Source organism: Cherax quadricarinatus, chromosome 88 (assembly GCF_038502225.1).
Source record: "Cherax quadricarinatus isolate ZL_2023a chromosome 88, ASM3850222v1, whole genome shotgun sequence".
NCBI lineage: Eukaryota > Metazoa > Arthropoda > Malacostraca > Decapoda > Parastacidae > Cherax > Cherax quadricarinatus.
Window position 1 is genome coordinate 618,107 of NC_091379.1, and position 15,208 is coordinate 633,314.

Sequence of the window (15,208 nt, forward strand, 5' to 3'; positions counted from 1 at the left end):
CCCTCCAACCTTTCCTAGGCCGACCCCTACCCCGCCTTCCTTCCACTACAGACTGATACACTCTTGAAGTCACTCTGTTTCGCTCCATTCTCTCTACATGTCCGAACCACCTCAACAACCCTTCCTCAGCCCTCTGGACAACAGTTTTGGTAATCCCGCACCTCCTCCTAACTTCCAAACTACGAATTCTCTGCATTATATTCACACCACACATTGCCCTCAGACATGACATCTCCACTGCCTCCAGCCTTCTCCTCGCTGCAACATTCATCACCCATGCTTCACACCCATATAAGAGCGTTGGTAAAACTATACTCTCATACATTCCCCTCTTTGCCTCCAAGGACAAAGTTCTTTGTCTCCACAGACTCCTAAGTGCACCACTCACCCTTTTCCCCTCATCAATTCTATGATTCACCTCATCTTTCATAGACCCATCTGCTGACACGTCCACTCCCAAATATCTGAATACATTCACCTCCTCCATACTCTCTCCCTCCAATCTGATATCCAATCTTTCATCACCTAATCTTTTTGTTATCCTCATAACCTTACTCTTTCCTGTATTCACTTTTAATTTTCTTCTTTTGCACACCCTACCAAATTCATCCACCAACCTCTGCAACTTCTCTTCAGAATCTCCCAAGAGCACAGTGTCATCAGCAAAGAGCAACTGTGACAACTCCCACTTTATGTGTGATTCTTTATCTTTTAACTCCACGCCTCTTGCCAAGACCCTCGCATTTACTTCTCTTACAACCCCATCTATAAATATATTAAACAACCACGGTGACATCACACATCCTTGTCTAAGGCCTACTTTTACTGGGAAATAATTTCTCTCTTTCCTACATACTCTAACTTGAGCCTCACTATCCTCGTAAAAACTCTTCACTGCTTTCAGTAACCTACCTCCTACACCATACACTTGCAACATCTGCCACATTGCCCCCCTATCCACCCTGTCATACATTTTTTTTTTTTTTTCAACAAGTCGGTCATCTCCCACTGAGGCAGGGTGATACATATAAAATGTTAATTACAAGGAAGGTCACTAGCAGGCCTAGGCATTTCAGGCTGACTAATACTAATTCTTACTCTGTATTGACATTGGTTGTGGAGCGGTACATTTTAATATACTACATTCTTGTATACTGATAAAAAAGTTAGGTAATTGAAGTGATTAACATTAATTTGATTTATAATAGGTAATACAAAACATCTACAATTTTACAATTAGTAGATTTGGTAATGGGAGTGGTATTTTCTCGGCATGATACACTGTTGCTATAAAAGCTGCTATATTGGCAGAGTATTTCAGACAAACTTAAGACTAACTTAAGATTTATTAGGCAATAACTATATGAGGAATTTTATATTTACAGTCATTTGGATGAGTGTTAGTGTAAAATAGGGGAATTATAGATAATGAGAGTTAAATCTGTTTTGTTTTGGATGTGTTCACATAGTTAGCTGATGATGGGGTGTGTTCAGGAGATAAGGTGTTTTTTAACAGTAGTTTTGAAAATGGTGGTTGAGTATACAGTTCTAGAGTTTTTGAGCAGGGAGTTCCAGATTTTAGGCCCTTTTATGTATACATTGAGTTTTTGTAGAGTAGAGAGGAAAGTGAGAACTATCACACCCATCCTCAAGTAAAGAGTGTGATGGAAACCCTTAGAACAATTTTAAATTAATATTTGACATTGATTATGTGTGAATGTATACCTGAATAAACGTACGTACGCACTTACTTAATGATGGTGAAAGTGTTTCTTTTTGGGTCACCCTGTCCCGGTGGCAGATGGCTGACGTGTTAAAAACAAATTTACTACTTGAACTTCACAGGGCAAACATCCAGATGGTGGAGCACATGAGAAGTTTACCAATTATGAGTTTGACGTCGATGAGTTCATGAGGCTCGTGCGGGTTGGGGCGGAGCACGTCAGGAAGCACCGAGGCTGGCAGAACCTGCACCACCACCTCCCTCCCTCCCATCATCATCAGGAACTTTGAGCTTTTTAAGAGTTTTGGTCACTTGTTGGTTGTGATATATTTTTTAATAAAGCCGAATTTAAAGTTTTTCTGGCATTACTGTCAGTGTGCTTCTGGGTGCTGTGCTTGCCTGCCACTGCTGTTTCTTGCATCTGATAGTCTTCTCTTGGTAACCTTCAGCTTTTATAAACTATTTTGTAAATGATACCAGTTTTATAGAATGATTTTTTTCACAATGTGAATTGATCTTTCATTTTTTATACTCTGTGAAGTGTACAAATACAGTAGTTGTATTTAAGTTATCTTGCAGATAACAGTTATCAGTACTTTACTCTGAGTCTTTAATGTACTTAACTTTTTAATATGCAGTAATATATTCTATTAACAAGTTCAGTGATAGTCAAAATGTTTATTAATAGCAGTGATGCATCCTCAGTTAATAATTAGATTCTATGGAAATAGATCTGATAAATATGGAAAAGCAATTACAGGAGTGCCGTGCTGGTGCAGCAGGTTAGGTTCTGGACTGATGCTGTTAAGTGAAGCAGAGCTGCCGTGCTGGTGCAGCAGGTTAGGTTCTGGGCTGATGCTGTTAAGTGAAGCAGAGCTGCCGTGCTGGTGCAGCAGGTTAGGTTCTGGGCTGCTGCTGTTAAGTGAAGCAGAGCTGCCGTGCTGGTGCAGCAGGTTAGGTTCTGGGCTGATGCTGTTAAGTGAAGCAGAGCTGGGCCTAAAAATGTATATACAGTACACACACATTACTCACTTTAAAATATTTTTGTCCTTAGTTTATAGTGAGTGGTGAATATTTGTATTTTAGGAAGTCTGAATAAATGAATGAGTATAATTGAAAACCCCTGCATTAGTGAAATGCCATAAAGTGAAGCATTATAAAGTGGGGCCCTCCTCTATGTTTAATTTTCTGAGAAATAATAAATGTGATACTAGTTGGCTAATGAAAGTGGGAAAAATGGGGAAATTCTTAGTGGGATCACCTCTCTTTTTTTCCCTAGAGTAATTAAGTGAGCTAGGTTAAGGGATACCATAAATATAGCTGTGCTCTTGTAACTACAAATAAGTATTCACAAGCACAGTGCCATACTAACGTGTGTAAGGCAGCACTCTCTGGTCTACACTTTCACTTCACTTGTTGTATTGAACACTCTCAGTGTTTTTTATTTAAAAAGTGGTGAGAAAATGAACAGATAGGAAAGTTGAAGGTTTTAAAGTTAGTTTGATTAAGATTTTGAAATGTGAATTGATAGTGCTTTTCTTTGCTTAGTAGTACAGCCATTATTAAATTTGTGAGGTAAATGGACATGGGTGGAAACATTAGGCATCTTTCTTTAAGACATCTTCTGTCCCTGTTCACCTAGCAGTAAGTAGGTACCTGGGTGTTAGCCAACTGGTGTGGGTCACATCCTGGGGATAAAATTAACCTAATTTGCCCGAAATGCTCTGCATAACCAGGGGGTTTCTATAGAGTATGTCATTGATGTCAGCTATGGTCTGTATATGTTGTATCATGCACTCCTAAAACTAATTGTGGCAATGTTTTGCTCTGCAGGAGCTTTGACACATTAGTTCTTTTGCTTTCTAGTAATATAATAAAGTTTTGGTCATGACTTTCGGAGGCTGCTGAAAAGCCTATGGACAAATTATTTTTAATTGTTTTTTAATATAACTTTGTGTCGGGTGCAAGGGGCTAGTAACCCTTCTCCTGTATAAATTACCAAACGTAAAAAGAAGAAAAACTAAAGTTTTCTTCTTTTTCGGGTCACCCTGCCTTGGTGGGAGACAGCCAGTGCATTAAAAAAAATCCATTTGACCTTTGAGGTCACCCCTACCGTGGTGGGAGATGGCCAGTGCATTAAAAAAATCCATTTGACCTTTGAGGTCACCCTGCCTTGGTGGGAGACGGCCGGTGCGTTAAAAAAGAATTCTCTTGACCTTTCAGGTAACCCTGCCTCAGTGGGAGATAGACGGTGTGTTAAAAAAAAAAATTGTGTGTGAAGTATACTTATAATACGAGTGCAAGAAATGCAACAGCAGGTTGTCCTGTTGCTGGTCCCCTTAAACCTGGGTTAAAGAAACACTTGAAAAAATAACCGTAAAACTTCTACCAGTTTTGGTTTTCATTGTGTGCTCTACCAAAATATAGATAATTTAACATTTACGGCACAGTATGGATAAGCTATTTTTTGGGGGGCAACGAACTTGCTGTATCCCACCGAGGCAGAGTGACTCGTAAAAGAAACACTCACCATCATTCACACTATCATTGTCTTGTCAGAGATATGTTGTCTTTTATTTATTTATTTATTTTATTTATCACATGGCTGGTACTTGTTTTAATATCTTAGACTTTCAGTGGATACATTTATTCTTTGTGGGAGGTCGACAAGATAATTGTACGCCATTAGTACTTCCAACAAGTAAATTTTCATGAAAATTTATATAAATAGTTTATTGGTGCCAAAATGACTTATGGCATTTAGGGATTTTGTACATTGACTCTGAAGTTTAAGTTTGAGTAGTAGGAATAACAAGAATTATGTCTGTCATTTTTTGAGTGGTGCGTTGAGGTATATGTGGAGTCAAAAAACGTTATCTATGGAGGCAAAGAAGGGAATGTATGAAAGTATAGTAGTACCAACACTCTTATATGGATGTGAAGCTTGGGTGGTAAATGCAGCAGCGAGGAGACGGTTGGAGGCAGTGGAGATGTCCTGTCTAAGGGCAATGTGTGGTGTAAATATTATGCAGAAAATTCGGAGTGTGGAAATTAGGAGAAGGTGTGGAGTTAATAAAAGCATTAGTCAGAGGGCAGAAGAGGGGTTGTTGAGGTGGTTTGGTCATTTAGAGAGAATGGATCAAAGTAGAATGACATGGAAAGCATATAAATCTATAGGGGAAGGAAAGAGGGGTAGGGGTCGTCCTCGAAAGGGTTGGAAAGAGGGGGTAAAGGAGGTTTTGTGGGTGAGGGGCTTGGACTTCCAGCAAGCGTGCATGAGCGTGTTAGATAGGAGTGAATGGAGACGAATGATACTTGGGACCTGACGATCTGTTGGAGTGTGAGCAGGGTAATATTTAGTGAAGGGATTCAGGGAAACCGGTTATTTTCATATAGTCGGACTTGAGTCCTGGAAATGGGAAGTACAATGCCTGCACTTTAAAGGAGGGGTTTGGGATATTGGCAGTTTGGAGGGATATGTTGTGTATCTCTATACGTATATGCTTCTAAACTGTTGTATTCTGAGCACCTCTGCAAAAGCAGTGATAATGTGTGAGTGTGGTGAAAGTGTTGAATGATGATGAAAGTATTTTCTTTTTGGGGATTTTCTTTCTTTTTTTGGGTCACCCTGCCTCGGTGGGTGACGGCCGACTTGTTGAAAAAAAAAAAAAAAAATTCATTTTCATGTCTCACTATAATTAATAGTACAGGATACCTTCATCTCTGTCTCACTATAATTAATAGTACGTACAGGACTCCAACTTTGTAGGAAGTAGGTTAGTAGACAGCAGCCACCCAGGGAGGTACTACTGGCCTGCCAAGTGAGTGTAAAACGGAAACCTGTAATTGTTTTACATGATGGTAGGATTGCTGGTGTCTTTTTTCTGTCTCATGAACATGCAAGATTTCAGGTACGTCTTGCTACTTCTACTTACACTTAGGTCACACTACACATACATGTACAAGCATATTTGTATTTTTTTTTTTTTTCAATAAACCGGCAAAATCCCACCGAGGCAGGGTGGCCCAAAAAGAAAAACGAAAGTTTCTTTTAAAATTTAGTAATTTATACAGGAAAAGGGGTTACTAGCCCCTTGCTCCAGGCATTTTAGTCGCCTCTTACAACACGCATGGCTTACGGAGGAAGAATTCTGTTCCACTTCCCCATGGAGATAAGAGGAAATAAACAAGAACAAGAACTAGAAAGAAAATAGAAGAAAACTCAGAGGAGTGTGTATATATGCTTGAACGTGTATGTGTAGTGTGACATAAGTGTAAGTAGAAGTAGCAAGACGTACCTGAAATCTTGCATGTTTATGAGACAGAAAAAAGACACCAGCAATCCTACCATCATGTAAAACAATTACAAGTTTCCATTTTACACTCACATGGCAGGACAGTAGTACCTCCCTGGGTGGTTGCTGTCTACCAACCTACTACCTAGGATATCTCTATATACAGGTCTCCCTCAACATTCACGTTTTCAGCTTTCGCGGGCTTCACACATTTGCGAATCCCCAACCACCAAATTCCCAGCCGCCAAATCATATTTAAGTTTCCCGCCACCTGCGAGTCCCTACTACCCTCCCACCGACCCCCGCAACTGGCAGCCAGCCCTCCCACCACTCAGTGTGGTGAGTGTTTTGTTTGTTCATTATTTGCTATTAAACTACAGTATAAATAATGTAAACCCATTCATGACTGCATATTGGAATGGCTATTAGGACAGGTATTGGACGGTGACATCATGTGTTTACTCTTGAACACTGCAAAGAATCAAACATTTCTGCTACTGCTAATAATAACAATAGTAATAATAATAATAATAATAATAATAATAATAATAATAATAATAATAATAAATACGGTATAATTGAAGAAGGAAATTGTACAAAAATACGAGGGAGTGGTTGACACATCGTCAGTGTGACTTTGTTTATGCTGGAGTGAATATTAGTCTCCCTGCTCTTCCAAACATTTCACAATAATTCATTGTGTTTGGTGCTTGTAGATTGAGTGTGACTGGAGTGGTAGTGGCAGTGATTGAGGCAATGGTATTTAATAACATACATGTTATTAATAATAACATGTACTATTATTATTTATAACAGCGATTGAGGCAGTGGGTGAGGCAGCTGTTGAGGCAGCTGTTGAGGCAGCGGTTGAGGCAACTGTTGAGGAAGCGATTGAGGCAGTGGGTGAGGCAGCTGTTGAGGCAGTGATTGAGGCAGTGGGTGAGGCAGCTGTTGAGGAAGTGATTGAGACAGTGGTTGAGGCAGCTGTTGAGGCAGTGATTGAGACAGTGGTTGAGGCAGCTGTTGAGGCAGCGATTGAGACAGTGGTTGAGGCAGCTGTTGAGGCAGTGATTGAGACAGTGGGTGAGGCAGCTGTTGAGGCAGTGATTGAGACAGTGGTTGAGGCAGCTGTTGAGGCAGTGATTGAGACAGTGGTTGAGGCAGCTGTTGAGGAAGTGATTGAGACAGTGGTTGAGGCAGCTGTTGAGGAAGTGATTGAGACAGTGGTTGAGGCAGCTGTTGAGGCAGCGATTGAGACAGTGGTTGAGGCAGCTGTTGAGGCAGCGATTGAGACAGTGGGTGAGGCAGCTGTTGAGGCAGTGATTGAGACAGTGGGTTGAGGGCTGTTGAGGCTGTTGAGGCAGCTGTTGAGGCAGTGATTGAGGCAGTGGGTGAGGCAGCGATTGAGGCAGCTGTTGAGGCAGCGGTTGAGGCAACTGTTGAGAAAGCGATTGAGGCAGTGGTTGAGGCAGCTGTTGAGGAAGCGATTGAGGCAGTGGTTGAGGCAGCTGTTGAGGCAGTGTGCAGTTGAGGCAGCGATTGAGGCTGTTGACTGTTGAGAAGCAGTGGTTGAGGCAGGTTGAGGCAGCTGTTGAGGAAGCTGAGGCAGCTGTTGAGGAAGCGATTGAGGCAGTGGGTGAGGCAGCTGTTGAGGAAGCGATTGAGGCAGTGGTTGAGGCAGCTGTTGAGGAAGCGATTGAGGCAGTGGTTGAGGCAACTGTTGAGGAAGCGATTGAGGCAGTGGTTGAGGCAGCTGTTGAGGAAGTGATTGAGGCAGTGGGTGAGGCAGCAGTTGAGGCAGTGGTATTTAATAACATACATATTATTAATAATAATAATATATGTTATTAATAATATGTACTATTATTATTTATAACATATATGTTATTAAATACAACTGCCTCAACCGCTGAATTATTGTGAAATGTTTGATTCTTTGCAGTGTTCAAGAGTAAACACATGATGTCACCGTCTAATACCTGTCCTAATAGCCATTCCAATATGCAGTCATGAATGGGTTTACATTATTTATACTGTAGTTTAATAGCAAATAATGAACAAACAAAACACTCACCACACTGAGTGGTGGGAGGGCTGGCTGCCAGTTGCTGGGGTCGGAGGGAGGGTAGTAGGGACTCGCAGTGGTTGAGGAAGTGCTGGAGGCATTGGTGGAGGCAGTGGTGGAGTCTGTGGTATTTAATAACATACATGTTATTAAAGCATAACATGTATATATTTAGTACAATTTATGACGTTTTGATGTATTTTATGATTGTTCATGGTTCAAAAAGTTAAGGAAGCAGTATTGTATTATATTTCCCTACAATATATTGGGGCACCAAACATTCACGGTTTTTCCACATTCGCGAGGCTCTTGATCCCCTAACCCTCGTGAATGTTGAGGGAGACCTGTATATATATACATGTATATAAAGTGGAACCTCAAATATCGAGCTTTCTTTGTTCCAGACGGCTGTTCGAGTGCCGTTACCGAACGAATTTATTCCCATCAGGAATAATGTAAATTAGATTAGTTCATTTCAGACCCTCAAAAATACACTTATAAAAGCACTTACAAAAATACACTCACATAATTGGTTGTATTCTGAGCACCTCTGCAAAAATAGTGATTATGTGTGAGTGTGGTGAAAGTGTTGAATGATGATGAAAGTATTTTTTTTTTGGGGGGGGATTTTCTTTCTTTTTTGGGTCACCCTGCCTCGGTGGGAGACGGTTGGTTTGTTGAAAGAAAGAAAGAAGACTCCTCCATCTTTGTCTCACTGTAATAATAGTATAGGACTCCTCCATTTCCGTGTCTCACTATAATACTAGTACAGGATTCTATATTCTGTTCTTAACCCTCAAACGGTCCAAACAGATCGACGTTCAAATTCGTAATGCTACAAAAGTAGATCTACTTTTTTTTTACTTATTTTCAAATATAACAAAAAAAATGTAGGTAAAAGTTTTTTTTACACGTTTTCAAATGTAAAACAAAAAAGATGATCTACATTTTTTTACATACTTTCAGATGTTGAAAAAACGTATATATACGTTTGGACCGTTTAAGGGTTAATTATGGAGAATAGAAGAGGACTTTCACACCCATCGGGGTAGCCCAGTGGTGAGAGGCATGACTCTCACCACTGGGGTCCTGGGTTCGAATCCCGGAAGAACTACTAGAAAAAAAATATGGAAACTGTAGGCCAGTGGTGAGAGGCGCGACTCTCACCGCTGGTGTCCGGGGTACGAGAACCAGACGAACTACGTACTTGAAAAAAAAAAAGTGTAGTGCAGTAGTAAGTGCCAGGATTCTCACCACCGGTTCCCGGTGTAGAGAGGCGCACAAACTAATGAAAAAAAAAAGAGGACTTTCAGTTCTTTTATGTTACAAAAACCTTCCATCAGTTTGTGCATAAAATCTCCCAGGCTTTGAGTGAGGATTTCTCCAGTGGTTTTGAGTGAAGATTCTTTCTATGGCTTTGTGGCTTAACTGGGTAGGATTTCAGCCAGTCTCACCAAGAAGCTGTTAAAATAATTTATAACTCGCCCATTAACGCTAAGCCTTCCAAGAAGTTTTCCAGTCATTTTGAAACTTGACAGTACATGACAGGTTCATGTGTGACAAAATGTGCAACTTGTTGAGGATGGCATTATGCACAGGTATGGAATCCTGAATCAAAATTGTGAAAATTTTGGTAGTTAATCAGATAGTTGTTACTGTTTTTATTTACCAAATACAGTGGACCCCCGCCTAACGATATTATTTCAATCCAGAAGTCTGTTTGGGTGCTGTTATAGACCGAATTTGTTCCCATAAGAAATATTGTGAATTAGATTAGTCCGTTTCAGACCCCCAAAAATACACCTACAAAAGCACTTACAAAAATACACTTACATAATTGGTTAAGTTGGGAGCTGATCATTAGGCGGGGGTCCACTGTATAAAGACGATTCAGGTTTCTTAATGGTAATAATACCTATAATACGTACTATCCTTTTGTGGCCTTAATATTATCAGTGTTTGACGTCCTGTGATGCTGTGATACAGTCTTTACTTATTACTTCATAAATCATGACCAACATGACACTATATATTGCGTCCATAGATTTAAGATAATAATGTTACCTGGGGAATAATAATAGTGGTCAAGTATCTTCACCAGGTGCCAAATCAACCAGGGTGTGATAGATATGTGGGTTATTGGGCCACTAGCAGCAAGTACCAGGCAAGTACCAGGCAAGCCTAGCCCATGGCTGGGTTCCAGGAGTAGAAAAACCTTCGGAACTCATCAAAGGCATATCAAAGGTATAGGTGTGCATGTGTTTCAGATTACGCTTTGAGAATATTTCTGAAGTGGATCCCGTCCATCATGAAATCGGTTCATGGTCATATACAGCATTTACATAAGTTAGTATAAGTGAAATGTAGTACATGTATATATACAGTACATGCAGTCTCCATTGTTTGTGGAAAAACATTCATGTGAATCTTTGTACATTGGAATGCAGTGTTCCATGCACTTTTGCCATGTATTGTAATGAACAAAATACAATATTTAGGTGACATGGACACTTGTTATAAATTTGGGTCATACTAATAGTCTTTGCAAAGAGAAAAATTTGGAAAAAGTTGAATGAAATGCACGGATAGTTTAATGAGCTTTATTAAGGAACTTTTAAAATAAAATAAAAAAAAAACATCAATATCTGGTCATTTGACCTTTTGCTTTCATTACATTTTTAATAAGTTCTGTTTAGTACACAATCAGCGGCACCATCAGTACCGCCATCCTCCACTCTCGTCAATTTTAGCTTAATCATTCAACATTCATTTTGCCGCTCTACCTCATCAACTCATTAAAGGGTTGATTGCACGTTTCTCCTCCAATTTTATGTCGGGTTTGACGTCACAGATATTGAGCTTGTGTGTGCGTCTCGGGTAAGCAGAAACAAAAGTGACATTTTCCCAGTCATTTCCCAAGCTGCCCATTAATTAGCGTATGCATACTAAATTCTAGCTTCAGTTTTGCAACAAACTGCATAGTTTGGGGTCACATTGAAAGCCCCCACTCATTAACAGAATTTATAATTTGCTACAAATGGAGCAATTCCATTCAATTTCAAATTGAATGGAAATGAAATTTTTAATTGAACATGACTTTGATTTTTTCAGTTTTATCATATGGTAAAAAAAAAAAAACTATTTTTGTTACTGTTCAGTATTTGTTGAATTGCCAAGTATATGCAGTACTTAAAATTTGTGCCTATTGTATTGTCTCTAAACATTGTAGCTTTTAATTTTTTAATAATGAATAAACTTTGACTCATTGTAAAATCTTTTAATGTACTACTACTATATGTACTACTACTGTATGTACCGCTACTCTTTATGTACTATCTTTGGTTCAGAATAGTACAAAGTAAAATATATCATCATTAGAATATACTAAGAATTATTTTTGTAAGAAACAATATGCAGTTTATGGCAGTGTATTGAGAGGACGTGTCATCCCTGGGGGACGAAACATCTGCTCATTAAAATGCCATAAACAGAAAATTATCTTATGAACATAGATGAAAATAAGGAACAATAGAATGGGAAAATTTTATTAACAATTACATGTACTGACACACATCACACACTCCCAACTCTCATACTAGACACACTACAAATACAGCCTCTCCTTACTTAGCGACATACTCGTTTACTTGGACTTACAATGGGCTTTCTGACCAGTATGCGTACCTAAATACATGTAGTGTATAATAGAGCTGATTTCCTATACAGTGGACCCCGCATAACGATATTATTTCAATCCAGAAGTCTGTTTGGGTGCCGTTATAGACCGAATTTGTTCCCATAAGAAATATTGTGAATTAGATTACATAGTCCATTTCAGACCCCTAAAAATACACCTACAAAAGCACTTACAAAAATAAACTTACATAATTGGTCGAGTTGGGAGCTGATCGTTATCCGGGGGTCCACTGTATTCTGTTAAATACAATATACAGTACACTACTGTATAAACATTTAAAAATATACCAGAAATGTTATAAATGGTGCAAGTGACATTAAAATAATATCAAAGATGGCTGACACAAACCCACTACCATCATAGTATGCTCCACACTTAACAATGAATTCGTTTACCAACGTGGTCTTAGGATTGGAACTCCGTCGTTAAGTGAGGAGAGGCTGTACTGTATACCTTACACCAACCCTCACACTATAATGTATCTCACACTATATATAACATACATACCTGATCATAAATTTACACTAAAGTATTCACAGTAGACAAGCTGTCTTATTTATATTTCATAATTTATAGGGTAATTTTTAATTTATAAATCTCCCAAAAGCTTTTCTTTTTCAAGTGATATACATCACAAACAGTGTAGTAAAATTGATGTTTTGCTGTAGTTGTCATTGTGTAAATTAGTAAAACAGCTCAATTAGGTCAGATCGTTTCCCTGTTCCTGAAGGAACTGTATGGGACTCACTGGTTTAGCACTTGCTCATGAAATAAATACAAGGATGTGGGAGTAGCAACATAATGCACAAACAAACAATATGGGGGAGTCTTAATGTTGCTGAAGGACTCTTGATCCAAGAATTTAGAGCTATGTTTTCCTTACATCAACTCCGATTCCCTGAAGGGTTTAGTGCTTTGTTATGAGTACTGCAATTTTAATATTTCCCTGGGTGTTATATGACCCTTTCTATTTAGTGCTCTTGATCCAAGGAGCTGGACTTAGCCTCTTCTTCATTGGATCCAAACCTGTGTGCTTTCCATTCATAGGTGCTATATGACTTGTGAGTTTTGTGCCTTTCCTTACATAAAATAAAAATTATAATTTTCCTTGTAGGGTAAGGGGTTTCCATGATATTGGTGGGGCTCTTGATCCAAGGAACTAAATTTGTTTTTCCGGTGGATCAATTCCCAGACGCTGTATAATCCCTAAGAACTGAGCGAGTTTCCTTTAATATGACAATGGTGGGACTAACGATCCCTGTTGGTGTACTTAGTGGGTCGGGTTCATACGGACTGAGGACCGTCTCAACCCTTCGACCCAACAATTACGTCACCTGGTGTACTTGGTACACTGCTCAAGAATGAGGACCTTTGCACTTACTTGAGCATTGGTGACCAGTTTTCCCCATCGCATTTTTAGGATGCATGTCCTCATCTTACTGTGTCTGCTGGGTATATTACAAGCGGTGAAACATTCACAAAATGTTTCACTGTGGAAATTTATTTTACGGTTTTTAAACAAAGCCGGTTACTAAACATCAGTGTGGTGTACCCACCTACATGTGGTTGTAGAGGTCGAGTCTTACGTCCCACTCTTCTAGGGGTTCACCAAGGTCCACCAGGCCTAATTAGGAGCCTTTAGTCTCTGTTCTGTTTGCAAAGGGAACCGCTATTTTCTTTCCTTTCATCACCCAGCTTTGTATAATATTTCTTCCCTATACAAGGACCCCATGGAAATAAATCACACTGATTTTGGGGGTTTATACTAGGTAATTTATACATATATGTTTCCATAAGACATCTGCTGTCCAAGTTCACCCATCAGTGTAAAATGGGTACCTGGGTGTTAGTCGACTGGTATGAATATTATTATTATTATTCGATGTTACGTAAGTAAATTACCTGCAGGAAGCTTACAGGGTATTACCCGAATTATTACCTGAAAGTAATTTGGGTGAGGTAAGTGGGACTTAAATCACAGTAGGTCACTGAACTGCAACTCCTTTTTTCATATTCATATAGTTTATTTGGACATGATATATAGTGGTACATAGAATTATAGTAGTTGGGTGAACATGCCAAAAGCCCCTTGTATGCAGAGCATTGTGGGTAGGCTTAAAATTAACTTAAAATTAACAAGCAATGAAAGATTCACTGGTAAAAATTACCGTAAACAATTTATAGTATGAAGTACAATTGAGTATTTGAAACAATGAAATTTGAACATTTCGATATTGAAGCATTATACTTGTACAAATTTGTCGCATTACAATGTATAACAAACAAGATGGTCAGTTTACTGTATGTTGTCTTGAAGTTTTTAGATTTAAGTAATTGGGAGAATTATTTATGTTAAATATTGAGTGTTGATTATTTAGTCCTGGGCGAGTAAGTGGTTTTTTAGAAGAGTCATAAATTGATTTTCAGTCCTGGTTACTTTAGTATGTTCTGGTAATGAATTCCAGATTTTAGGGCCCTTTATGTGCAGAGAGTTTTTACAGTGTGATATGGACACAGGGTACATCAAAAAGAGATCTGTGTCTTGTGATGCTCACTTCCTCAACACTCACAAAAAGCTAGACCTCACATTAAATTAATAATTATAATATTAAAATCAGTTACTCAGGTAATTAAAGTTATGTGGACTGTATATGATTAGGATTGCTGGGTACACACATTATAATTTCTTATTAACACTTACCATTTAATTACTGGAAGACAATGCTGATGGAAGACACCCTAACTATACCCTAATAGCTAGGATTTACAATGGACAATGCAAAAACTGCTGTACATTATGGGTAAGCATCACTTAGCTAAGGCGTGTCGTTCTGAAGGATTCACTGAAGTCCCCAATTTTTCCATCTGCACACAATTCTTAAGGTCATGTAAATTTCCTCTCCCAATTCTTCACCAGGGGACATTAACACGGGTGTCTAATTATAAATTCGGGTCAAAAACCCAAATTTGGCTCAGAAGACGCTGGATTATTAGTAGAATTTCCCACGATAACCAGTGTTCACACATTACAAATGGCGTTTCCTCCCCAGTGTCACTTTGCAGTTTTTCTACACCCCCCTTGCTCGAAAATTCCCGAAAGGATCAAATCAGCATCACATTTTATTACACAATTATTGTATTATTCAAATTAACCCATGCTGAATTTAGGAAAATCCAAAATTTTCCACAACTGGTGTGAGTCGCATCCTGGGACAAAACTGACCTAAGTTGCCTGAAATGCTCTGCATAAAAAGGGACTTTCTATATAGTAATATGTCATTGGTGTCAGCTATGGTCTGTATACCTTGTACTGGTAGAAATAAAGATTTATTATTATTGTTTTTATTATTATTAAGATAATTACGATCATCTAAAATGCGTATAATTTTACCCAAATAAAACAACTTATACAAAATAATCACAGGGCA

General features: G+C 38.9%; 1 protein-coding gene across 4 annotated transcripts in view; it reads left to right on the forward strand.

The window, feature by feature from the left end:
* The window catches only part of Eogt (EGF-domain O-GlcNAc transferase), a 36,573-nt gene extending 21,542 nt beyond the window's left edge, over positions 1–15,031 (forward strand). For 2 of the 4 annotated variants that reach the window (XM_053790846.2, XM_053790845.2), the window contains one exon: positions 1,846–7,348. In XM_053790846.2, coding sequence (XP_053646821.1) covers positions 1,846–2,013 — 168 coding nt within the window. In that variant the 3' untranslated portion in view covers positions 2,014–7,348. Of the gene's footprint in view, positions 1–1,845; positions 7,349–10,184 lie in introns of those variants that run through there. The other 2 variants (XR_008408483.2, XM_053790847.2) reach the window with 2 other exon arrangements.
* Positions 15,032–15,208: the final 177 nt, after the last annotated feature.